We start from the raw sequence: 27,030 nt of genomic DNA, 5'->3' as shown, positions 1-27,030 counted from the left end.
TGCTAAATTTAGACCTGTCTAGTTTTCTGTTGTGTGGAAGCTGCAAGTTAACAAGGGGGGAAAGGAAAATATTTCTTCTTTTTTAAATTTTATTTAATTCTTGTTCAAGTACAGTTTTCTGTCTTATATTCCCAGCCCTGCCCCCCCCGTGCTCCCCACCTCCCTCCCATTTCCACCCCCCACCTTAGTTATTGTCCATGTGTCCTTTGTACTTGTTTATGTGAGTCCTTCCCCTTTCCCCCTGAAAATATTTCTTCTGGAAGGCCTAAAACTACAAGGCTTCTTTCCTTCCTCTCGTTTTTCCCTTCTCTTGGCATTGTTTCTTTTTCCACTTGTCTCTTCCCTCATCATGACTTTATGTTTTTCTTAAGTTAGCCCCAATATATCATCTATAAAAACCTGACCTTGCCTGGGCTGGTGGTCTCTTCTGCCCTGATTCTGTGGTACTTGGCTGTGCCCTTTTCATGGCCATTTAAAAGCTTTTTCTTTGTGAGATTTTAAAATTATATCAAGAAGTGGAGCTCGCCAACTAGACCCAGGTGACTCAGCCCTCCTGCAGCCGAGATGTGGTGCCTTGTGACTTCTGGGTTTTCCCAAAACTAAAATCACCTTTGAAAGGGATGAGATTTCAGACTGTTGATGACGTTCAGGAAAATAGGTGGGGCAGTTGGTGGGGATTCCAACAAAGGGTTTTGCAGAGAGTGTTGAACAGTGGAAGAGACGCTGGGAGAGCTGTGTGAGGTCCCAAGGCGCCCACTTTGAAGGGGACTGAGGCGTCATTGTCCTGTGCATAATGTTTCTTGTAATCTTATATGTTCTTCAGTAAATGTCTCTATTTTTCATATTATATGGCTGGATACTTACTTCCTGGACAGACCTTGTATATCTTTAGAAATTTTTTTAATGAACATCTTGGTTAAGAAAAAAAATGCCATTTGTCATAGACTATGTAAGACATTTTCTGAGGACAGAGAACATTGCATATATCAGAGGTAGGTAAAACTTTTTCCCCTGAAAAGAGCCAGATGGTAATATGTTAGGCTTGGTAAACGAAATAATCTCTGTCTTAACTACTCAACTCTGCCTCATTACTGGAATGCAGCCCCAGACGTGAATGGGTGTGGCTTTCTTCCAAGAAAACTTTATTTACAAACCAGGTGGCAGGTGAGGTTTCGCCTGCGGGGCATGGTTCGCTGACCTGTGGCATGTAAGGTGAAGAAATTCTGCATTGCACTTTCTGCTGTTATTTAGGTTAATTTTAAAAGAACTGGAGTGCTTAAAATTAAGAAGTAAATGTATGTCAACTATTCAGTTTCTGAATGATTTTACCAACATCAAGAAGTTAGAGAATAATGTGGATTAAATTTTTTGAATGGCTTATTGACACTTCTGAAAAATATTTGGGAATAATGTAAAATCAAGTTTAGCCCCAAGAACTAAACAAAATAAAACTACAAACATGGAAACCCAAAGAACTGGCTTTCTCTCAACAAAGTAAACACACACATTTCATTTCTACTTTCAGTTAGTTTAACTCCTTTGGAGAAGATCTCAACCATGTGCATACATGGATGTAGGCAGTAAAATACAGGGGTTTATGAAAACTGAAACTCTTCATAAGAAAACTAAGAGGAAAAAGGCAATTCCTGTCTTGGATAATCATTTCTGGCTTCAGGAAGTAGGAAATATAAATGGAAAGAAAAAGGGTGAAGAATACGCTTTCTATTTCTTGTAATTATTAACAAGGTAAAACTTATTCTTTAACTTCATATTCTTCCTTGAAACTGCTCCACTTCCCAGAATTGTTTTAAAGAATTACCAAACTTAAAAAACTTAATAACAGTCTCAGGGAGAAACACACATGTGATGTTGCTACCATTGAGGGACCTGGTAACTCATTAAAGGAGCAATAGATCACGATAGAACAGGGTTCCTCCCAGGAATGAAATATGAGGAAGTCTTAAGAGTATCTCATCATATTAATTGACATAAGGGGAAAAAGTATGTGTCAATTTCTATAGATGCTGAATAGTCATTTGACAAAATTCAACAACTCAACAACTGTTCTGGAGGTTTAAAGAAAAAAGGACAGACAACTAAACAAAGCAAGTGTTAAATATTTTATAACCGTGACAAACTGACAGACCGTGCAGTAGCACACACACACACACACACACACACACACACACACACACACACACATCTGAGCCCAGAGACAGCATTATAAATGATGTCAAAATGCTGGCTGCCTTTCTGCTGTCCCCCCTCCAAATACTAATGAAGTAAGGGTACGCAGTCCTCCCCCTACCAGTTATGCTTTGCCAGAGTTAGTAGTCAACACAGCTAGACAAGAGAAACAAATTTGAAGATGAAATTTGAAAAGGTGAAAGTAAAACTGTTATTTGTAGATTACTTAATACTTAGAAAACCCAAAAGAATCAGAAAAATTTTTATCATTCAATTTTGGCATCTAAAAGTGAAGAAACATAAATCTGACTCATTAAAAAAATTCTTTGGTTGGCAAAAACAAAATCAAAACAAAACAAAAAAACCCAACTTACTCTGGGGAAATTCTAAAGGAGAATGATAAACTGGGAAAAAATACGTGCCTCTCAAATCACCAAGATATTTTCTCTCTAATATCTTAGATATTGTGAGTGTGTGTGGGGGGAAATACAAAGCAATAGAATGGTGGAAAAATACTATGAGAGGACAGTTTGTATTAAAAGAAATACCAATTATGAAACTATAAAAATCCTAGAAGAAAATGTAGGTGGTAAATTCTCAGACATTTCTCAGAGCAATATTTTGGATGATGATATATTTCCTAGGGCAAAAGAAATAAAGGATAAAATAAACAAATGGGACTAAAAAGATTCGGACTAAAAAGATTCTGCACCATCAACAAAATGGAAAGAGAAACCGCTGTACTTCATGGATGAAGAACATCTTCAGCCATGATACATCTGATGAGATACTAACCTCCACTACAAATCAATACCAGGAAAGCGAACAATCTGATTAAAAAATGGGCAAAGGACCTGAAAAGACACTTCTCCAAAGAGGTCATACAGAGGGCCAAAAGACAAACAAAAAAATCTTCAACTTCACTAATCATCAGAGAGTTGCCAATAAAAACCACCATGAGATATCACCTCACACCCCCAAGAATGGCTACCATCAAGGAATCTTAAACAGCAAGTGTGAGTGAGGATGTGGATGAAAGGGAAGCCTCATGCACTGTTGGGGGGAGTGCAGGCTGGTGCAGCCACTGTGGAAATCAGTATGAGGTTTCCTCAAAAAATGAAAAGTGGATCTGCCTTCTGACTCGGCAATCCCACCTTTGGAAACATTTCCTCAGAATCCCAAAACACCAATTCTAGAGAATATATGCACCCCTATGTTTGTAGCAATGTTATTTATAATAGCCAAGATCTGGAAACAGCCCAAGTGCCCATCAGTAGGTGAGTGGATAAAAAAGCTTTGGTACATTGACACGTTGAAATACTACATGGCCATACATACGGAGGAAACCTTACCTTTTACAATAACATGGATGGACCTGGAGATTACCAGGCTACATGAAGTATGCCAGTCAGAGAAAGACAAGTACCATATGATTTCACTTATGTGTGAAATCTGATGAACAATTTAGAAACAGAAGTATGGATACATGGGACACACAGAAAGCTGTCAGAGGGGAGGGGTTGGGTGGGACTGGATGAAAAGAGGTGAAAGGATTGGCCAACAAATATATATATATATAATCTCCAACATATATATATCCAACATATATACATATGTGTGCATATATATATATATATATATATATATATATACATACATAATTGACCTATGTATTTGCTTTCTATCCTGTGTTATAAATCATCACAAACTTAGTGACTTAAAACCTCACACTCGCTGGTTACATCACAGTTCTCAGATCAGAAGAACGGATGTGCTTGACTGGGTGTTCTGCTCAGGGGCTGACAGGTAATAATTAAGGTGTCTGCCAGTCTAGGCTTTTACCTGGAGGCCCTGGGCAGAATCCACTGCCAAGCTTGTTTGGGTTATTGGCAGGATTCAGTTCCTTGGAATTGCAGGAGTGAGGTTCTTGTTTCCTCGCGGGCTGTCGGCAGGGGACCCTCACCACTCCCAGAAGCCACCAGCATTCCTGTCATGCAGCTCTCAGTCTTCAAACCCTCGAAGGCGTGCATAGTCCTCCTCGTGGCATGAGTCTCTCTAGCTTCTCTTTCCGCCACCAGCCAGGAAAATGCTCTCTGCTTTTGAGGGTGCATGTGACTACATTAGCCACTCCCCGTCTCCCCTCCCCAGTAATCTCCCCACTGTGCCGTATGTGCCCTATAACAACACAACCGGGGACCATGTGATAGTCACATTTAGGGTAGGATTTCCCACACCCTATTACTCAAAACAGTAATTGGCAGAGTTGAAGGCCAAGCCTAGGTTTGGTTGAACTACAGAGCTTGTTCCTATACCACATTCATCAGAGGGCCTGATTTTATCCATGGGCATTAATTGTGGAACCCAGCCTTATTGCTCTCTACCCAGACTGCGTTGGCACCAGAGTGCTATAAAAAGTATTGCCTTAAAGGGTTCCAATACAAGCGTTACATGCACATTGGTTGGTAAATACGAGATCCAGATGGGCAAGAATCACATGGATGAGGTTTTATTGTGCTCTACGTATTTCTGTGAATTGTACTTAACATCAGTTTAGTTTGTCCTATTTTATTTGAAGCTTTGCTTTGTGCTTTGTCCCCTGTCTCTCCTCTCTGCTTATCTTAAGAATACACTTGAGAAGCTTGGTTAACTGAGAGCCATGCTCATTTCCGTTTCTTTTGGAGATCTGTGTGCAGTTGTAGTTTTTCTCCTTATGTAAACACTTTTCAGAGATCGTTGGCTTTAATTCCCACAGCAATGTGCTAAGGGAGTGGCTAAACCTATAAAGTCAATCAAGAAAAATCCCATTCTTGATCACATAAAGCTACCATTAACTAGAGACCACAGGCACGTTTATGAAGCAGAATATTTGATCTGGTACACACAATGATGAAAAAACAGCCTCGTGCCATTTTGTTGCTTTTAAATAACTTAAGCACCTATGTGACATATATTTCTTAGGTTACTGAGTGTATGATATTTATTCGAAAGAACCATTGATTTTTTGTTGTTACCTTTTGAATCTTCTTTTTTCATTCCTTCAGATAATGAGAGGAACCTTCTTTTCTCCCATGATTTACCAGATCAGATGGGGCATCAGGCTATAACCAGCTCAATTGTGTTAGAACAGCGAGACAAGACCAGTCCTGGCTACCTCAATAGCTAAGACATTTGGGACAAGTCACTACACATCTCTGAAACTGATTGTCCCTGACTATACCATGAGCAGTTCCAAAATTCTATTATTATAAGCATATATTTGACATACTTTGGTTAGTTTCCAAGTTGCTGGAAATATTTAATTTATGTCAACTTCAATGACTAGAAATTTATTTGTTGGATCTCATAAAGATATATGAAAGAAGTTGACAGTGTGCATGAATATTGCAGTAAAATTGATTGGCATGTGCTGGGGCTTATCATACTTAATCAAGTTATAGGATTTTTTTATCTTTAAAGAGTAAAATTCTTTCTGGGGTCCCAATTTTTTGTACACTCTACTTTTCTTACATAAGTTTTTTGTTTCTTTTTTCTGCTACTTCACCAGAAATATCTTCTACAGTGTTTGAATGTTTTTGGTCACAAATTATGCGTCACTTTTCTTTAATGAAACATTAAATTTCTGCTGCCTAAAATAAGTCGCCAAAATCCTGAAACACCGACATCTTGCATGATAGTTGACTATAGCCAGAGTGGTGGTGCGTTGTCTTAGCGAACTTGTTTTTTCTTTCTTTGTGAAATATGTTGTATGAGACCCTGATGGTGTCGTTTGGATGGGTTTTCCTCAAAATTGATGGCCCAGTTGTGACAAGTCAAAGCATCCATATGATGTTTTAAAGTGTTAAAGAAAATTAAATGAGCAGTTAAATTAGAAATGGGGTCTGAGCTATAACTTCTCTCCCTGGAAGGGAGGCTATTATGGGAAACCTGCACACAGGGAATGATTTTTCTGGTAATAAAGTTGGGAAAACAGCAACCAGAACAGAACAAAACTATTCATGACGCCGTTCAGTATGCAAAGAACAAAAGGAATTTTCACTATGCAAGAACCTCTACTACTATACGCTTGCAATGATGCCTTTGTGCATGGGGGAAACAGATGTTTATCTGTTTTTCTTTTGGTTTTATTTTCTCTTAACACTGCCATTCTGTCAGTACGTGGCTTCATAAAGCTGTAGGATTCTCATAGGAAAACCACCGAGGCCGTGTGCTCTGGAAGCCAATGTGTTGATTTTCTAGCTGGGTAGCAGTATTTTATTATAGCCGGAGGGAGTGTGTGACTAGGAGTGTTTGAGGCAGGAAGCCTAATACAACCACACCAAGTCCAGAAGTGAGTTATCTCCTGTGTTTTATGTGATTCATTCTACTGAATGAATATTGTATTATGGTTTTTATTATTTTGTGGTTTGACTATCAGAGACTTGTCAGATGGTTCTGTTTCTTTCAAACCCTCGATGGGAAGTTTTGTTGTAAAGCTGCCTGCGTGGAGATGACTTTATGTCTTGGTGATAGAGAAAAAGTCCCATAAAACCTGATCGGAAGCTGTCTTTCTGAGTTGCCATCCTGTGTGCCATTAAGACCTGAGAATTGGAGCGTTAGTCTGACCTCAGAGCTCTGCTTGTCAGGTGTATCTTTTGGACATGCTCTTCATCTTAATGCTCTCTTTCTACAGAACATCTCTTCCACCAACGTTCCCCCAGGGCCTCAGTGGCCTTGTCCCACCCACCTCTGCTGTACATTAGAACCAAGCTTTGTGGGTATCGTCCTTGGCTATTTGCATCATCAACACCATATACCATTAATGTTCAGCCATTCACTTCTTTCATTATTTTAGCTAGGGGTGTCCAACCTTTTGGCATTTCCGGGCCACACTGGAAGAAGAATTGTCTTGGGCCACATTAAATACATTGCAACCTGTAATCACAAAAATCTCATAGTGTTTGAAGTAAATTTGCAATTTTGTGTTGGGCCACGTTCACAGCCATCCTGGGCCTCATGAGGCCGGCGGGCTGCAGGTTGGACACCCTGGCAGACGTGGCTCCGAAGAAGTGCTTCCTGCCAGAGGGGCGTCAGTGAGTATTAATTGAACATTTGAAGGAGATTTTTTTACTCTAATGTCATTTCTTCCTCATTAAAACTTCTTTGTTTTCCACTTGCACTTTGTAGCCATGTCACCTGGGTTCACATCTTTACTGGTTGGTATCGCTGATACTCAGCCCAGCTGGTACACACAGGGCTGAACCCTGCGAGTAATCAGTGTCCTACCTTGTGTTACTAAAGCAGAGCTTCAGGGAGCGCCTGTCTTCCATGATGGTGCATCTTCACCCTTTCCCCAGCGTACCTTTCAAATGTTTCTCTGAACTCCTCTATGAGATGCACTGTGAAACAGGATTTCTTCCCTTCCTTATTTTTTTTCTTATCAGTTTTGCTTAATTAACCCAAGTGAAAAGAAAGCAGAGAAGACATTTTCTTTAAAAAGCATAATAGAAGTCATAGTAATCTTTTGCTTTCCCTGGAAACAGGTAGCTCATCGTCTGAAGAGGAACCTAAACTATGCAGATATCTCTCTACCTTTTCCTTTAGAAATAAGCAGACAAAGGGCAATGGCAGCCCTGCCTGAGCAGGCTCTTTCCCTGTGCCTTCGTGACTCACAGTTGCTCAGATCTTGAAATGCCCTGAGTGGGAAAAGAATTTTCTTTCATTTTCTTTTCTGCTAATAGTGTTTATTTGATGTAAGGATTCAGTACTTAGCTCAAGAATGGGTGTCCCAGGGAATCGAATTGAAATAACAGGACTCTTAACATATTTTTCATTCCTGCTTTATTTATGCTTCATATTTTTCTACTGGAAACTGAAAACATGTTTGGATTTTTTTCCCTTCTCAAAAGGCAATAGTCTCGTTACCCTATGATAGGACCATCTTTTCGGATGATAACCCGGAGAACATCAGTGCGCGTTAGTGCAGAAAGCGTGTTCTACCCGTTAGTTGTACCTAACTCCCAGGCATTAAGCAACCCATTTTTTCTTTTTTGAGGCCAAGAATCATTATTTTCTCTAGGCATCATACAGACTACAGATTTTAATTTAATTTACAAGCCTATAGCTAGTGTTGAAGTAATGTCTGGTGAGAAGTGACTTTTTTAGATAGTTGTTCACATTTTTTTTTGATTAACAGTCAATATTCGATACAGCATCTGAATAGGTCTACTCCATTATCAATTACCAGTGTAAAACTTTGTTCTTCTAATTGACCTTTGTTCCCTTAGAAATGGTTTTTGCTGAACTGTAGGGTTTTCTCAACATTTGTTCAGAGTTAACAATGAAGACACATTTTACTTATTATCTTTGCACAGAAATGATTAGTACAGCTCCAGCTTCATTCTCTTTGTTTATACCTCCCTCTTCTTAAATGAAGACCTCTGTTTGTTAAAAGAAAATGTGAACGCTGAGAAAACTGGGTGATGACAACTCCAAATTTTGTGTGCTAAGTCTGACTATGGAAAACACTGGCAGTGAAATTCCACAAATAAAATTAATTTTACCTAGGTACAGATTTTTTTCCTATTGAACTTTCAAACAAAACTACTTAAAAGTATGAGATACTAGCTAGAACCTTCCATCAGAACATCAGTGCTATTTTACCTTTGCATGCTTAAGCCCATACACGTAGTCTGTAGTCACATTTAAAATATGTAAGATCTATAAGAGCAGAGGTTTTTTTGTCTTATTCTCTGCAGTGGCAAACACATGTACACACACACGCATACACCAGAAAGCCCGCATTGGAAAGTTGCTTGAATAGGTAGGGAAAGGGGAGAGAGTCTGTGGCATCCCAGAAACAGTATGGACTTAACATCTTTTCTGGGTTGTTCCGCTAACTGTGGGAATCTGGAACAGGTTATTTAATAGCTTCTGGCTCATGTTTATCTTGGCCATATATTAAGACAACATTTGAAGTTGACTTTTACATCCGCTGATGGTATGATATTTGTTTGAAGGTGGAGAAGGTGATGCTAATGGGGAAGAATAAAGCTTTTAGGCTGGAGAGGGGGTGGTAGAGATTTTCTGGGGGGAAAAAGCACTGGCCACTTTTCACTTTTATCTCTAGTCACAGTTCTGAAAGGGGCTGTAACCCAACCTACTGTGAATAGGTTTATACAGAGATTGAATAATGACCAGCAAGACAGAAACGATATGAATATTTGCTAAAGCAAATTTTTTAAAAAATACAGTTAAGGAAGCAACAGTAACACATAGGGTCACCATGCAGTTGGAAGCTCCTATGGGGCATCTGTGCTGGGCAGGCTGGGGAATTTCACGCAGGATTTCACCTAATTGTGACCAAGCCTGTGCCTGTCCAGCTAAGAATGAGCACGTGGGCCCCTCATGCCATCAGCTGCGAGTTCTCCCTCTTGCAGACGTGAGAATCTTTCCTTTCCCGTAACAGGGATGAGTGTTAATGACTAAGAATCCTAAATTAAGTCATGAAAGTAGAAGGATATTTAACAGATTGGAGCAATGGTTTGTCCAACAAGTAAACAACGGGCCTGAGTGTTTATACTGGCTGCTATTAAACAGTGGTTTGTGACTTTCTCGTTTTGGTTAGGCATTTGCAAGTGCACCATCACGATCCGAGAATCCGAACTTGTATTCCATTGTCCAGAAAGTTAAATCGCATTCCTCAGCTCGATGGTGAAGGTCGCGTGTCCTCCAGCCCCACCCTGCCTCGTCAGGGGCGTTTCCTTCCAGTGCTTTGCAGTCTGTGGTGCTTCTTCGGTTTTCTCGAACTCCAAGAAAACTCTCATACTGCTGATGCTGAGTCTGTATTAGCTGGAACGTCTTCCCACTTCAGATTCGAATTTTATTCACTCTTTAGTATTAGCCTCACTTGCTCCCCTCTCCACAGCCTTCTCCACTTGCAGTAGCATTTATCCGCCCTTCTTTATTATTCATGCATTCATTTAGTCACAATCACTGCCCAAGTGCTTATTGAGTACCTTCTATGTTACAGGGATATCCTTTCCTAAACGTGAGTTTTTATTGCATGTCTAGTCATATCTAAGAAGTTATACTGAGGCTGTACTTCAGGGTTTATTTTACTTCCCCTATAAAAGTGAGCTCACAATGACAATGATGATGGGTTGTCTGTTTGTTTTTATTAAGGAGAGATTAGGATAGTGTAAGACGTGGCCAGGCAGGGAGCGTGTGGCTGGTTCTGTGTCTCCTGTTGGCCCTACCATCATTTTGGGGTACTTAGAATCAAGAAATGTAGTAAGCTTCTATTACAGTGCTAGGCCATACAGGAGACACACAGATAAACCTATTTTATGTATGTTTGTTACTGACATGAGTTACAAAAATTATTTTATAGGGCCAGCAGTCTGGAAGAAGGGTCCTTAACCTGAGATCCTAAGACTTCTAGAGGGATGGACGTTTTAACTTCAGATGATTTCGTCCAAATGGTTTGATACGTGTTTATGCGCATTTTCTGAGGAGTTGATGAACAGCTTTTAGATGTTAAATGTGTCATTAATCATTAAAAAATGTTAAAAACCTCCTGATCTCACTATGTATAAAGCAAGCAGCCCAGGAAAGAATGAGAGCCACAGAAGAGTAATAACGCCTTAAGCTGGGGTGGGGGAAAGGTAAAATGGTATCTGACTGTGGTCCTTAAGGAAAGTCTTCCTTAAAAAAAGGTGACTCTTAAGAGTAGATGCCATGAATCTTTTCCCTACAGCTTCCTCATAGAAAAAGAAGATAAATTATAGGACCTCAATTATTTCTTTATTCTTGATTAGATCACCAATGCCTGTCAAAATGCCAGTCATGTCATGGGCATTCAGAAAACATCTGTTCATTACTCCTGAAATGAAACTTTTAAAATGTATTGTCCCAAATATACCCACTGTCTTGAGTTAAATGTTTAGAACCTGATGGCATGTGCTCCCCAATGTTCTGCGAAGGAAAGGAAGGCTCATCAGAGGTTTGAATGTCATTGCTCACACTCTCCCTTGGCAGATCAGAACATTTAGTTCACTGTTTCTCCTTTATTGGTTCATAGCATTTTTAATACTTTTATAATTATGCACTCTGGGTCTCCTCACTCATCTTTATGGTTTGGGAGGGTAAGGACTGTCTTAGATCCACTCAATATCGCCCAGCACCAGATGGGAGCTTGGTGAATGTTGAATGCCAAGTGAAGGATGCATAGCAAAGTACATCGAAATAATCTGTCAATGGCCTAGTTCAGTGTATTCCAGAAGGCGGGTTCAAATCTCAGCACTGCCTTGTCCTTTGTGAGTTACTGTTGGCAACTCTCGTAAGCTCTTTGCCCTCAACTTCCTCACCTGTGAAGTGGAATAACGGCAGCATGGACCTCGTAAATTGACCTGATTAGATCAATTAAGTTAGTAAGAGTTAACTTGGTGAGCAGTTTTGTGGGGCCTCAAGTTTGTACGGTGTTTGGCTCTCTTTATGAAAAAGAATGCTAAATTATAAATAAAAAATTTGTCACCTAGAACACTTTTAAGGCTTTATTTAGATAGGAAGAAAACTGAAAAATACCACAAACATCACAAAATACTAACATGATTTACGAACATCTGAATCATCTTTGTACACTTCATTTTTTACAAAGTTTTATCTGCATATACCTATATTTCCTCTTTTATATGATAATGACTTTTAATATTTTCTATAGAGAGAATCAAAATAAAACATATTCTTTTCTCTACCAAAGTAGATTGAAATTTGTTTTTTTAAATTACTGATGGCTTAGGAAATATTAATTTACCACAACTGCATTGCTGGAAATAACACATTTTGAACTTCCTCCACAGCTTCTTGCTCATTCAGTTTGTCTTTGGAGGGAAGCCTGGGAGAAGTTCAGCTTTGGGGTTTCACTGGGCAAGACCTCAGAGCGGCCTGAGCCTCTGAAGGGGCTGCAGCTTGGCCAGGTAGCCCTGCTCTCTCCCGACTCTCCATCCTCCCCTCCACTTCTGGGAGGTCTCCTGTGAGAGTTGGAGGGAGGGAGGGTAAAGTGGCGGGGAGGCCTTTTGAGGGTTAGATTGTGTTGGAATCCAAGTAGATTGAAGGAAGTCTGGCAGCCTGCCTGTTGACAACACCTGCGGCAAACCCAGGATGACTTCTAGGAGGTGGAAGGCGACCGCCCTCAGGGGCTGCCCTCCATGTCCCCCTACCTCCCCAGGGCTGGGGCTGCTTCTTCCTCATTACAGGCATTGCAGAAAGACGTTGAAGCCCCCCTGATTTTGTGTTGACTCTGCCTCTCATTCTAAGTGCTCCGTAAGTCAGCACGTAGCACTGCTGTCTGACCCTTTCATTGCCGGAGTTTTCAGTAAATCCCTAGGAACTGGGCAGTGAATACCTTTTGTGATCTTATGTCCTTTTTTTGTTTAATTTTTAGGAGTAATCCTTTCTCTTTCTCCATTTTATTCCACTCAGGGTAGGATTTCAGGTGACCTGAACTTTTACTAAATTGGATTTTTAAATAGGTTGTGCCAGACAAAATTTGTCTTTGGTATTTCATGATCGTGTTACTATCAAATCCTATTGAGATAAAAATGCTGTGTTTCCCTCATTCTTAAACATCATTCATAGTGAGTGCCATGGCCATATTCTCCTTCGGGAATGAAAAACCTGGGGTCCCAGATACTGGAAGTGCTGCTTGCTAGTTTTCAGCTGACAGTCCTCTCTGGGAAACACTGTCCTTTTAAAGGTCACACCCTTTCCCCAGGGGCAACCTCCATTCAGTGTTCTTTGAGGGGAGGGGAGCACTAGAAAGGCCCTGTGTCCCCAACTGGCACAACTGTAGAGGGCCACCCCAGCTTCGGAGCTCCACGAAGCCCGGGCAGTGACCGGAGAGTGGCCTGCCTTCTTCCTGGCCCAATTCAGCTCTCCTGCCTTCCCCAGTACGCCTCCTGCACATAAATCAGTCCGAATCTCCTTCCCAGGGAACCTGCCGGAAACACCATCAATTTTTGAAGAAGTGCACTCTTTTTAATAACAGCTCTTCTGGGGATGAGGATAGAGATCATTTATAAGATGTGACCCAATTTCAAAAACGTTCAAAATTGAAAAAGCGGGCTCCTTACATTCCAGGGAACGTGCGCCGCGCAAGTGCTGGAACAGCTTGCCGCGTGGTCCTTCGGGCCTTGACCCATAACCTGAAGCACTTAGAAGGCTTTCGCCGAAGCCATTATCTAAAGGGAGGTTAAAGACTGTTGTTCTTCTTTCTTTTCCTCACTGCAGTTTTCTCTCTGCACGCTCTCCTGGCACGATCTCCTCTGAACTCAAGGTTTTGAGCCAGTGTGTTCTACCTCCAGCCCTGCCTGCTCTTGAACTTGTAGTCTGCTGATTCCTCTGCCCTCCGGCACATTTCTTTGCTCTCCCCCCAACTTTCCAAACTTAAACACATCTGGGTGAGTCATCTTCCCCTCACCCCAGCCCTGTCTCGCGTCCAATCTCAATTAGTGGCCCACAGCTTTGACCTTCCAAACCATAAAACCTGTTAATCACCCTCGACTCTCCCTCCTCCCATGCCCTACATACCCAGGTAGCCAGCGAGACCTGCCAATTTTGCTGGGAAGTAGTATTCTAATAAGCAACATGATTACTGTGTCTCAGTTCCTATTGCTACTTCCTTCGTTTCCCTCCTTAAGCGGACAACTACAGTAATCACTGACATGGTTTCCTACCTTCAGTCTCGATTCCTTTCAATACATCTCCTGCACACTGGCCAAGGTAGTCTATAGCCAGCTCGGATTTGATCACACCCCTGCCCTCGTGAACCCCAGGAAGAGCAAATCCCGAGGTCATGCAAGGCACTCCAACCACGCGTCCCTTATCGCACCGCTCCCATGCCCGTTCTCCAGCTTGATGTGCTAGTAAAAGTGGAGTGCTGGGGTGCACGGGCCTCCCTCCTATTGTTTCAGGCCCCTGTGCCTTTGCCCGTTATTTCCCCTCTGCCTGGAAAGCCCTTTCTCTTTGCTTAGGCTAACTTTAATTATCTTTTAAAGTAATGTATGCTTGCCGTCTCCTCTAGGATGTTTTCTCTCAGTATCAAAATCTGGAGACCCAAACTGTCTTGGCGTGTATAGCACATAATGAACACACGAATGTGTTTCTGTACTTTCCTCTACGATAGGGACTGCGTTTATTCACCTCGGTAGCCCGAGGGCCAGGCACACTGAAGGTACTCACTCCATCAAGGTCTGCTGAGCAGACCGAAGAGGGAAGAAGAAAAAGGTCCCTGGTTTTCTTTGCTGATTCATTGCTTATTTGGCATATTATCAATATTCCGTGATTCTTCCAAGATCTCTGTCCTGAAGTCCATCTCTCTCTCCATCTCTAGATAAAATTAGCTAATAACCACGAAACTGATTGTTTTAGAAAGTGAGGTCCTGAATGTCTGCTCAGACCCGCTGCTCTCTCAGCCTTTCTCATTTTTATCCCTGGCGGCGGCGTGCTAGAGCTGGCCCTCGTGGACTGTGGTGAACGATTTAGACATTTTGTGAGCTAATGGTTAAACCATTGGCTTGGAATCAGTGTGAAAGGGTATTTACATAACAGAAATTGGCAAATGGCACAAATTAATGTGTGTTTTTGAAAGCCAGCTTCCTTGCTTACTGCCTTACCACAGACCATAGCCCTGCTCATTTTTAAGTATAATTTTCTAAAAAATGTTTTAACACCCCTTTATTTTTCCTCTATATAGTTTGATTTGAAGCTATGTTATTAGATGCATGAAGATTCGTGATTATTGTATCTTGTTGTAGGTTGTAATTTTTATCTGTGTGCATTATCTTTTGTATTGCTTAGTCCTTATCATTTGAAGCGTGATTATCCTAGTCTTATTATTACTGTACTTACATTTGCTCCACATACTTTTTTCTGTTCTTGCGTTTTCAAGCTTTTTGTAGTATTTCTTAATTTGTTGTTTATCCTCACCCAAGGACATGCTTTTTGATTTTAGAGAAAGGGGAAGGGAGGGAGAGGGAGGGAGAGAAACATAGACGTGAGGGAGAAACGTCAGTCGGTTGCCTCTCTCACGTGCTCCAACCAGGCACTGAACCTGCACCCTGGTGTGCACCTGGACAGGCAACCAAACCCAGGACCTTTCAGTTTCTGGGGCAATGCTCCAGCCAACAGAGCCACACCAGCCAGAGCATTTCTTCACAAAAACCATTAAATTTCTTGAGGTGACAGGTAATAAAATTGAATAGGTTTGTAATGTGTAGTTCTATGCTCCATCATCTGTATATTACATTGTGTGCTCACCACCCAAAGTCAAGTCTTCTTCCACCACCATATATTTGCCCCCTTTACTCTTTACCCCCCCCCCATCTCCACTCCCCCTTCCCTTTGGTAACCACCACCCTGGTGCCTATACCATTTTGTCTTTTGTTTCATTTCTTATGAATAGCATAGTTTAAAATGCATCTCTTTGTCTTTCTGCCTCTCTACTTTCAAAACACAATCTAGGTGTCCTCCTTTTAGCAAGCAGATCGAGTTTTTGTCAACATCTTTGCATGTGTGGGTGGATGTACTTGCATATAGGAGTCAAGACTGACTCCTAACACATTATGTTTTATGGGTAATTTTTTACTGGGGTTCCTTTTTTTTCTTTTCTGCCTACAACTGCCCAACTGCCTTCCATTAGATAGCTTAAGGATCCCTTTGTTTGTTTGGCAATTATGATAATATAGCTAGGGTTTTCTTTTTCTGTAGTAAACTTTTCTCTTGATTTTTGCAACTAATTGTCATGAATGTGTTGCACATTCTCCAAATGAAATGATCATCTTAATATGAGTTTTCTTCTTTTTCCCCCCACACCATTTCCCACATGCATATTGCTCACGTTTTTTCTACCACATTGCTAGTTGGAAAAGCACATTTGAGATCAGCCCCTGATGGTAGGAGTTGGAAATGGAGTGACTGTAAGTTGGCATGAGAGAAATTTGATTACAGGTACTTTTTTACATCCATGGTTGTGGTGGTGGTTTCACTGATGTATACACTTGTCAAAGTTCTGCATGTCGTATATCTAAGGCGGGTGTGCTTTATTATCTTGACATTATTCCTCAATAAAGTTGATATTAAAAGTGTGGTGGAGAATGTCAGAAAGAGCAAGGCTGTAGGGCACAGAAAAGGCCCATCAGAGGTTGCATCTCAGAAATTATAATGGCACATTTCTTACGTGCCATACTGTGTAGCTTGGAATTTGAAATTGGCAAATTAAAAGTAGCAGAAAGACAAAATGTGGGGGAATTCAGGGTGCCGTTTAGGGTCGCGTTTAAGGGACTGACGGGGGCACCCGCTGCGTAGGGAGACAAGTGCATCTGCGAGGCTGACATTTGTGAGAATGGGGACAGGACAGTTGTCAACAAGTTAAAAGTCAAATCCAACAAAGATGTTACATGTACTTGTTACGTATCATGGATGCTTTGATGCATTAGAGCTACAGGACTGAATAAGATAAACAGTTTCTAACCACAAAAATCTCATATTTTGCAAGATAAGTGAATGAATGAGGTAAAAAATGGTACCTAAAATATTGTCATTAGTTATTTAAACCCAAATGTAAATGTTACCTCATTTTAGGCCCCATACTTCCTTAATTATCACATATTTTTTCTTTTTTTGTATGACCTTTTTTTTCCTGGAACACATTTTCACGTATTTTTTTCTCAGACATTCTGTGGAGCCTACATTTTCTAAGGTCTGTTATGAAAGAATGCTCTTTGCTCTCTTTCTCTAATACCAACAGCTTTCTAGGGTGAAGTTCATTTCCCCTTAGACTCTGAAGATTCGCTCTATCTATTGTAAGCGCCATGGTCAGATTCATCCTGATTCTTGTCCTTGAGAATTTACATTCTCTCAGTGGGGGCTGTCAGCATGGCTTTCTCTGGGAATTAAGAAATTTATTTAGAAATTACCATGGTTTGTATTCATCCCTTTATTTCCCCTCAGTGTGACAGCTAGCATTTTATTCCACTTTTATGAATTTTTAAATCATTTCTGTGATTAGTTCCTCCTGTGTTCTCTTTGCTCTTTCGGGAGTTCCTTTTCAGTACTATGTTGGCATCTCTAAACCTATGTCATAATTTTCAATTTGTTGTCATTTTGTAAGTACTATGGTTCGAAGGAATCCCTTCACCTTTCCCAAGTCTTTTAAGGCAGCACTTTGGGAACCAGCTGCTCCTGGACATCAGGCTAAGCACCACAGCTGGGCTGCCCTTGGAGAAGCTGTCCACCTTAAAGAATTGTGCTCGCTAGTCTTTTCCAAAGCCACACAAAACCTTTCCAGGAATGTTTGCAAAGAATGATAAAATAACCATGGGAACGCATTGCTGCACAGTGATCAGAGAGATGCCCTCTAGCTATACATACGCATCTCCATTGTCTATCTTATATGACAAACTTCCTGAGGTGTTTTGACCTTCACCCTTTGTAACACCATCTATTTAATGCTTTTTGACTAGTCAGAGTGACTAAGGTGTCCAAGTTTTATCACTGCCTTTGCCCTTGACAGTACAGATATTTAAATGTGTACAATTCGCTTTGGAAGCATTTCAGTATAATTGAGCAATTGGTATTGTTTTAAGCATTCCCCAGAACTTACATGTTTTACTAAAAATATGTATTTTATTGCTGTAGACTTCCAGTCAAGGTGAAGGCATAAGTAGACACTCATAGCTTCCTTGTACAACCACAAAGAGAAGTACCACCAGACCTCAAAACAAATACTGCATTTTGCTATGTTTAATTTGCACCTGTATTTTGGTGTAAATTTTCAGAAAAAAAATCTTTTGTTTTAATTTTTTAATTAATTAATTAATTCATTTGTATTTAGGTACTTGTTTTTCTTGTATTATTAAGGAGTTTTAGCATCTATTTTTGAACGTGTTATGGTACAAGAAATTTTATGTGACAAATAATTACAAAACACAAGAACGGATACAAGTTATAAGAAATATTATGTACTGGTAACAAATTAGTACTACCTGTGTAGATTGAGCATCCTTATTTTTCCTCAAAAATTTGGGCAAAAAAGATGTGCATTACGCATGGCAAAAATACAGTAACAGCCAGAACCATTAGAATATGGAGCTGTACGGAAGTCCAACAACCAAGGATTTAAAGAAGCCACATTCATTCAGACAGGTAGGAGGGGTGGAGTTGCAGAGACCCTGTGACATGGAGAGGCGGCAGTGGTGGTGGCAGAGTGGGCGGCCCCACATTCACATGGGGTGGATAAAAGTTCGGAGGGGGACCTTGGGAGCCAGTGAACCCCAGCCCCAGGCCAGACTGCACAGCACTGGGTCCCATCATCAGGAAAACAAATTTCCATAATTGCTGGCTATAAAAACCAGTGGAGTTTGGGATGGAGAAAGAAACTGCCAGATTTCCAGGAGAGTTTATTTAAAGGGCCCACATGGACTTAGAACATACACAAACGCACCCACTCTGGGAATCGCCACCAGGGCAACAGCTGGAAGGGCACCAGTCACATACGGGAAGTGGGTGAAGAGACTGGAAATGGGATGAGTACAGGGCATACCTCCAGAAGCCAAGCAGTGGCATTGACCCTTCTCTTAGGCTTCCCCTACACAGAGCCACGAAGAGGTGAAGCATGTTGCCCCACCCTGGCTATTACCTAAGGCTCCACCCCACACAATATATAGGTGCCTTTTACAGGGAGTCCAAGCAGCTCTACCTAATACATAGAAACAAACACGGGGAGGCTGCCAAATTGAGGAGACAAAAAATATGGCCCAAATAAAGAACAGACAAATCTGTTGTTTAGAAAAAGAACTAAACAAAATGGAGATAACCAACCTATCAGACTGAGTTCAAAACACTGGTGATCAGGATGCTCAAAGAACTTGCTGAGTATGTTCTCATACTCAGATACTCACTGAGATTACTCTCATACTCACTGAGAGTTATGGCAAAAACATAAGGGAAGAAATGAAGGTCACACTAAGTAAAATAAAGAAAAATCTACAGGGAACCAATAGTGGAGAGGATGAAACCAGCAATCAGACAAACGATTTGGAACACAAGGAAGGGAAAAGCACTCAGAATAACAGGAGGAAAAAAGAATTAAAAAGCTGAGGATAGCCTTAGGAACATCTGGAACAGCTTTTGCAATATGAACATGTGCATCATAGGGGAGGCAGAAGGAGAAGAAAAGCAAGAAATTGAAAAGTTATTTGAAAAAAACAATGGAAGAAAACTTCCCTAATTTGGCAAAAAAATAGGCATACTGTCCAGAAAGCACAGAAAGTCCCAAACAAGTTGGACCCAAAGTGGACCACAGCCAAGACACATCATAATTAAAATGCCAAAGATTAAAGATAAAGATAGAATCTTAAAAGCAGCCAGAAAAAAGCAGACAGTTACCTACAAAGAGTTCCCATAAGACTGTCAGCTGATTTCTCCAAAGACTTTGCAGGCAAGAAAGGACTGTGAGGAAGTATTGAAAGTGATGAAAAGCAAGGACCTGCAACCTACATTACTCTGTCCAGCAAAGTTGTCGTTGAGAATAGAAAGGCAGATAAAATGCTTTCCAAAGTCAAGCCAAAGGAGTTCATTGTCATCAAGCCATTATTACATGATATGTTAAATGGAGTTATTTAAGAAAAAGAAGATCAAAACTGTGAAGGCAACTAATTCACAACTATCAATGACTGAATCTAAAAAAACAAACTAAGCAAACAAGCAGAACATGTTACCAGCTGGGAGTGGGAAGGGGGAGAACAGGGGAAAAAGAAGTATAACTGGTAGGTACAAAATAGGCGGGGGATATTGAGAACAGTATAGGAAATGGAGAAACCAAACAACTTATATGCACAAACTATAGACATGAACTAAGGGAGGGGGTTGCTGGAGGGAAGGGGGTAACAGGCAGAGGGGAGCAAGGGGGAAAATAGTGACAACTGTAATAGCATAGTAGATAAAATATATTAAATAAAAATAATAAAATATATATATTTTAAAATGCATATATTTTATAAACCTTGTACAAAATAGTATTTTTAAAACAGGAAAATCCCACCTAGTCATTTATCTTTGTTGTTTCAATACACTGTGAGATTTATAGCCCCCATTAAACATGTTGTATGAACTTATAAGAGCAGTAAATACCAACTTTAGATATTATATTTGTATGAATTAATTTTAAAAAATCATGGTAGTAACCATGGTAACATAGTTCATAATGAACACAGATTGTTTCATGAGATTTTATATTTGACATTTTCATAATGTGGGTGCCAATTGAAAGCAATTACTGCAAAATGCTAGTTCCCTAATGATAGGAAAATTTGAGACTTTAAAGATACCAGTTTCTCAGCTGTACTTGAATGAGACTGATTAACCAGTCCTTGGGCATCATGCGTCCACAAACTATGAACTGAAGGTCAAATTCACGGAGTGTCTGTTCTGACAAATGAGGTCGTATTGGAACACAGCCGTTCATTCATGCATTGTCCAAGGCTGTTTTCTCACAGTAACAGCAGCCTTATGTCATCATGACAGACCCTGCAAGACCTACGTAGCCTGATGTACAATCTGGCCCTTTGGAAAAAATGCTTACGAACTCCTGCTTTCTACAATGGCCACTGTTTTGTCCACTCTCACCTGTCACTGCTTTCCTGCAGTTATCAGATGACTCAGCACTTCTCTCCGAATATGCACTGTGCTTGTCTGTGTGTGTTCTTGCTCAGGCTCTTTCCTGCACCTTGAATGTTATTGCCTTTTACTTAAATCTAAAATCTGCCCTTCTTTGAGGTGCGATTCCGGTAACACTTTCTCCATGAAGTTTTGTAATAAGAAGAAAATAAAATTCCCTAGATATAGCTCCCTTAGGCTCCCTGACATATACTCTCCAACCCCCTGCCTCTCTTTCTCTCTTTCCCCTGCAGGCGCACACCAGCATGATGACGTTTTCTTCCTATTCCCGGCCAGCTACTCCTTGCAGTTTAGTGTGGCCAGAGGAAACGCACAGGAGCATGCCGACTAGCCTTACTTTCTGGCCATTCATGACCATGGACTTCCAATAGGCATGGCCGTCATCCTATACTTATTTTAGCTCATTCTCTTTCTTACCTTGATGGCTATTTCTTTTATTCTTTTCTGTCCTCAACCCCTAACACATCCTCCTCTTCCTTCTTCTCTGCTGATGGCATTTAGTCTTAATGAACTGAGAAAATCAAAGCAATAGTTAAGAACTTACAGCACCACGTCGACCTCCCTCCCAATAAAGGACAGTTGTACTCTCTTTCTGTTCCACACTCAATCTCGGTTTGCCCTTATTTGTAGTATTTTTGGGTGAATAAATAAATGTTTTTACTGCTTAAACCAATACTCATAACTCTTGTGGCTAAGTCTATTAAAATTTTTATTACATGTGTGACTAGGCAAGTAAATAATTATGTAGAGTAAAACAAAATAGCAATGTGCTAGATGATGTTTTCTCACGGGGATAAAATATAGTATTGGCATAGAATAGAACACATTTACAGTTCTTTCCGCAATTCACTGCGTGTTAATGTGCCTGTCCACCCTTCCAGATGTGCTACCCCTGGGCAGTGACGTCTCACTAGGCTGGCAGTGCTGGTCAGCACCAGGTCTCCAGGCCAGCCAGCACCCTGCAGCGAGACCTAGTCACAGAATTCCACAAAATCCCTGGTTGAACCCTGTGAACCTTCTGAGAGTTGGGCTGAGAGGTAGTCTTTTTTATTACGAGATGCAGGCATCCAGGTGAATGAAGGCCAAACCAAAGATGCTGACCGTGAGGGCATTGTATGACCACACGCCATTCGTGGGTCAGGGTTAAGCACAGCTGCTGTAGTTCCCCAACAGTATCACAGAGCAGGAAGGGGACAGTTTATTTCATCCCTGTATTTGTGTCTCATAAAGCAATTCACCCGGTGTCGGCCACTTCTCTCCGATAGAGTTTCGGTGACAGTCGCATGACATAATGCACGGGGAAGAGCTGGAGTTCTGTTTTGCATCAGAACTGTTTCAAAGGCCTATTTCTAAACTCTCAGAGAGCAGTGCGTCTTTATTTTTCACATGGGATGGGCGAGATGGGCCCCGCACTTCTTAGAGTGAGGGGTCTCCACTTCTCAACCACAGAACTTGAGATTTCTTGTTTCCCTCCTCCCTTTGCCCAACCTGGGTCGTGAAGTACATTTTTTATGGCTGCCTGTATGACATTGACCTGAAGCAAACCGCTTAACCTCTCAGAACCTCAGTTTCTTCATGATAAAATAGGAGTGATGTCTCTCACATAACGATATTGTCGGGATTGAATTTAATAATGTACAGAAAATAATTTTGTAAACCTGAAAGCACTAGGTAAGCAATACTTAGTCTAATTAATATCACTATCATGATAGTCATTTTATTAACAGTGCACACTGAGTCCCGGCCAAAGAGAAAGGAGTAGAATAGTTTTCCTTTTCAGGTGTTTTTGACCAACATGTATCACACACACACACACACACACACACACACACACACACACTTTTAGTAAAATCATTCCACAGGAAGTAAGTGACAGCAGATGCTCCCAAGCCTGCTCTGAAGTCCTGATTCTTTGCTGTCGGCCCAGAAAGCTACCTCAGTTCTGTGACCAAATGACAAGCTGTAAAAGTGTCCTTTTGGCTGCACTGGCTTCCATATCGTCAGCATTGTGGTGAGGGGCCGTAGCCTTCCTCGATGTGCACCAGCTGGAGGTAGCGGGCGGAGCAGGGAGTGCAAGTCCGCTGAGACCTTGGTGAGATCTGGGCACCTGCTTGTCTGAGACCCACACGCACGGCTGCAGAAACCCGGCTCTGGGAAGGCCGTTGTTCACTCGAGTAGCTTCCCAAGGCCTCGTTAACACCCCCAGGACTGCTCAGTCACATGGTGATAAACACTGTTTCTGAACAATATGGCGTTTGGGACACCACAGCTAAAAAGGAGGTAGGGGATTTAAGAGATCTTGGGTGAAATTACAAAGATAACTTTGAAGTTTTATTAAACACGGTTTTGGAGCCCTGAGGTAATATAGACAAAGATCTGCTATGAGAGTAAAAAGAAGAATATGCTTCAATTAGACCAATTGATGGGAGACTTTGATCATATGTAACAGAAGGACAATATTTAATATGTTGTGGAAAAGGAGTCCTGTTGGATATACTTTTATAGTACCTTGCTTAGTGCCCAGATACTAAGATAGGAAAAACCAGATACGTGCTGGTTTTTCCAGCTAAGAGTTGTATACTTTAAGAGCAATCATCTTTATATTTCTGAAACATCTGAAAAATAAAATTATTTATTTGAGTTTACAGAATTTAATCACAGTGAATACTTATGGGAAGGAATGCAGTCGATTTTGATTTTTGCTGTGGGCGGGGTCAACAAATATATCAAATGAGGGGGGAAAATAATTGTTTATATTTTTTATGTTTGGGGTTTTAATTTTTAATAAAATGGCATTGGATATGGAAAGGTATAATCATCTTCTCCACCTGTTTGAGTGAGAAAAATATAATCTTGTTACTTATAAAATTCTCCAATGATGATTCTGTTAACAGTGACTTATTTTGTTAAAGAACAAAATTCAACTGAGTCGATGTGAAGCTCTACTTGGCCTTGTTAAGTGATTCATGAATTGGACAGTACCCCATCTAGGGACAAAAGAGCAAGTGGGTGTGCACACCAGGACCCCTGGTTTTGGTGGAAGGACGGCAGCCTGGCTGTTTGTTCTGTGGGAGATGCAGAGGCCCCACACCACAGTTCCCTCCTTGTCCACCAGAAAACGTGACACTGGCTGACGAAGACGATAGGCCTGATGTCCGGGAGAGTTTGAAACAGAAATGGAGGCAGGCGTGAAATCCGAGTTTGTTGTCACGGACTCCAGCACAAGCGATGGCACGTGGGGCCCGAGGTTTTCCTTTTCACAATTTCAAAGACGGAAAACCTCTCTTCACTTCCGTAGAAGTGGCTCCTTCTGTTGTGAGTTAAATGATCGGAAGTTTCCACGAAGCCACGTATTCGGTTGCTTCTATTTTTCACTAACGACTTTAGAATTTGCCAATTCAGGACCTGACCGTAGTGGAAAGGGATTGGGCTTTATAATCAGACCTGGTGTCAAATCCTGGCTGCCGCATACTTGCCCGGGGTCCAGGGCCGCTTACCGAGTGCTGCTGTGACCCTGCCCCACAGGACAGCTGGGGGGTTAAATGTGACGCACATACTCAGTGACTATCGGAGTGCCCATGAAAAAGTAAATACTGCCTGCCTTCCCTTCCTTCCTCCCAGCCCCACCAGTTTACTTGTGTTTTTAATGGATCGCCCTTCTCCCTGGCTTGTGTTGCAGGAAGTTTTCTGGATGGATGGCTTCTGGGAACCCATCTTCATAGCCAACTCTTCTTCAATGTGTAAGGATTCACCCGGGCATTGAGTAATGAGAATTTCGGTAAGAATACTTAGATAAAGGCAGTGTATGGACTCTCCTCAAACGTCACTTAAATATCAGCTGCTTTATAATATGACTCTTCTCTCGAGATCTTGGGATGTAACAGAGGCCCGTTCAGACCTAGACTGTCCTTACCTGGGAAGTAAATATAGTACATTTTTTAAACTGTATGAGCCACCTTGATAGGTGGTTCTTCATGCCCTGAAAATGTACTATTTCTGGCATCTTGACCTATTGCTCTTTAAACACCTAGCTCCTCAGTGCCATGCGCAGTCTTTGAGGACAAGGTCTGCTTGTCCCTCGCCCTTTGGGCATAGAGTGAATGAGTCACAGATTTTGAGTGGTTGAGGGGACAGCCTGAACTGCTGTCTGAATGCTACAGCTTTGGTGACAGGAAGGAGGCAGACAAAAGTATCAAAACGCTGGGAAGTCCTAAGATAAGTGTTATTTCCAAATCACCAAGAAACATGGTTATATGGTGGCTCTCGTGATATCACAGAGCATCTTCAGGTGGCTCCCTTTCACTCCAATTTTTCTCTAGATGATATTAATCCATAATTAATTTTCATATAATTACATGAAATTAATATAGAACTATAAACCCATATTAATAATTTATGGTATTAATATATACTGCATTTAAAATGTTGAGCTATTAAACATGAAAAGAGGAGAGGGAGATTAAGGATAATAGAAAAAATTAGTGGTACTATTAGTAAATATGTAAATTCTCTTAAAATTAATGTGTATTAAAAACATATTAAAGAATATTGCCCACAAGAAACAGAGCTGGAGGGCAGGGAGCAAAAAAGATACAGTCTAGTTTTATTAAGCCTGACAAGGAATATTAATTTTTAAATTTGGATCTAAAGAAATGATGAACCATTCATTTAAGTATCACCTCGTACCTAAAAAATGTAATCATTTTCTCCATGATTATATTTTTCAGAAACCACCTTTGAGAAGTACGTCCATCCATTGCTACTTGTGTTTACTTCTGAACAGTCATTTTTTAACTGAGGCTGGCATTCATATCTTCATTTTGGGGTAATTTTATCTTTAGGCATAAATACCATCGTGCTCATGGCCTTGGCTATTTTTCTCCAGTATTTTCTCTGCTGAATCAGTGTGTGCTCAGTTTGCAGTCAGTCTTTGGGGTACGGCAGACTGTGGAGATGTAAGGGGGTCTGGTGAACGCTGAGCATTTCCGTATTCCAGCAGCACAGAAAAGGTCGTTGACATCCTGTGGAAAGATTGGACCTGGTGGTATACAGCTACCTTAGGAAGTACATGCCTTATTAATATCCTACATGATTTTCACTAAAGTAAAAGATACATCTTGGTATATGTAACTATACCTAGAAGTACATCCTTATTAACGATCTGCATGATCTTCATTGCAGTAAAAAAAAACATATTTAAGGCTCACTTGTGTTACTTTTCAAATCTATTTCTTGACACTGACCTCTTGTATCCTTGGAGTCCTATCCTAGTTCACTCGGAAGCATTTCTTTCTTTCTTTAGACATTTCAGTTTTCCTCCTAATAAGCATTCCTATTTCCCACGCCCATTAACTTGTTTCTTTTTTCTTAGATGGAACTAGTACACTGCCTCTCTTGGCCTAAGAACCCAACCCGTAGTTCCGTAACCTGACTCAGTGCAAGTTTAGTCTTCTCTTTTACTTCATGGAGTGGGGAACCAAAGCTTTGCGCAGATAAATCTTCCTCGCGAGAAAGATTAGTGTTGGTTCTCGCACTTCTGTGAAAATCCATTGGGGCACAGTTATTTTTCATGAAAACATCAAGAATCATTCCCTAGTCACTTGGTCCATGTATGTGTCTTTTGTCCAGATAGTAAATTTCTGTTACTCCAAAAGGAGTAAGGATATGAATAGGCGCACCCCTCTAGATTGGCTAACGTCTGTGATGTTTACGGGCAAAGCTGCTGCACGCAGAGCGATGACGTGAGCAGCACACGGGGCACGTTTCATCCACTGCCAAGAATGTTTAGAATCAAAACCATCCTGCAAAAATGGTTATTGCTTATTTTAAGATTTTTACCTGTATAATAGATTTGAGAGTCTAGTGGGACTTCTACTGAAAGAAAGTTAGTAATTCATTCAAAAGCATTTAGTGAGCGCCACCTCACACCAGGTACTGTTTTCATTTCATTGTAAGAAAGTGCACCCAGTGTTTTACAAGTTATCCCTTCAAATTAGGTTTCTCTCTCATCTGGGCTGGTCAGTCCCCAAGTTAGCTTCAGTGTCAAGGTTGCCCCCTGTGACTGGTGTTTCGGTTCATCTACAAGGCTGTTGAACACACACAGGCAGCGATTATACTAATCTTTTTGCTTGT

General features: G+C 41.0%; 1 protein-coding gene across 2 annotated transcripts in view; it reads left to right on the top strand.

Moving 5' to 3' along the window:
• The window catches only part of IL15 (interleukin 15), a 47,730-nt gene that overhangs the window by 13,411 nt on the left and 7,289 nt on the right, over positions 1–27,030 (top strand). For both annotated transcript variants that reach the window (XM_037058475.1, XM_037058474.1), the window contains exons 2-3: positions 24,578–24,676; positions 25,626–25,723. In XM_037058475.1, the coding sequence (XP_036914370.1) occupies positions 24,665–24,676; positions 25,626–25,723 (110 nt within the window). In that variant the 5' untranslated portion in view covers positions 24,578–24,664. The remainder of the gene's footprint in view (positions 1–24,577; positions 24,677–25,625; positions 25,724–27,030) is intronic.

The sequence above is a fragment of the Sturnira hondurensis genome, unplaced genomic scaffold (genome assembly GCF_014824575.4).
Source record: "Sturnira hondurensis isolate 20B ecotype Veracruz unplaced genomic scaffold, ASM1482457v3 Scaffold0010128, whole genome shotgun sequence".
Classification (NCBI taxonomy): domain Eukaryota; kingdom Metazoa; phylum Chordata; class Mammalia; order Chiroptera; family Phyllostomidae; genus Sturnira; species Sturnira hondurensis.
The sequence above is the reverse complement of the archived record's forward strand: the minus strand, read 5'-3'. Positions and strand labels throughout refer to the sequence as shown.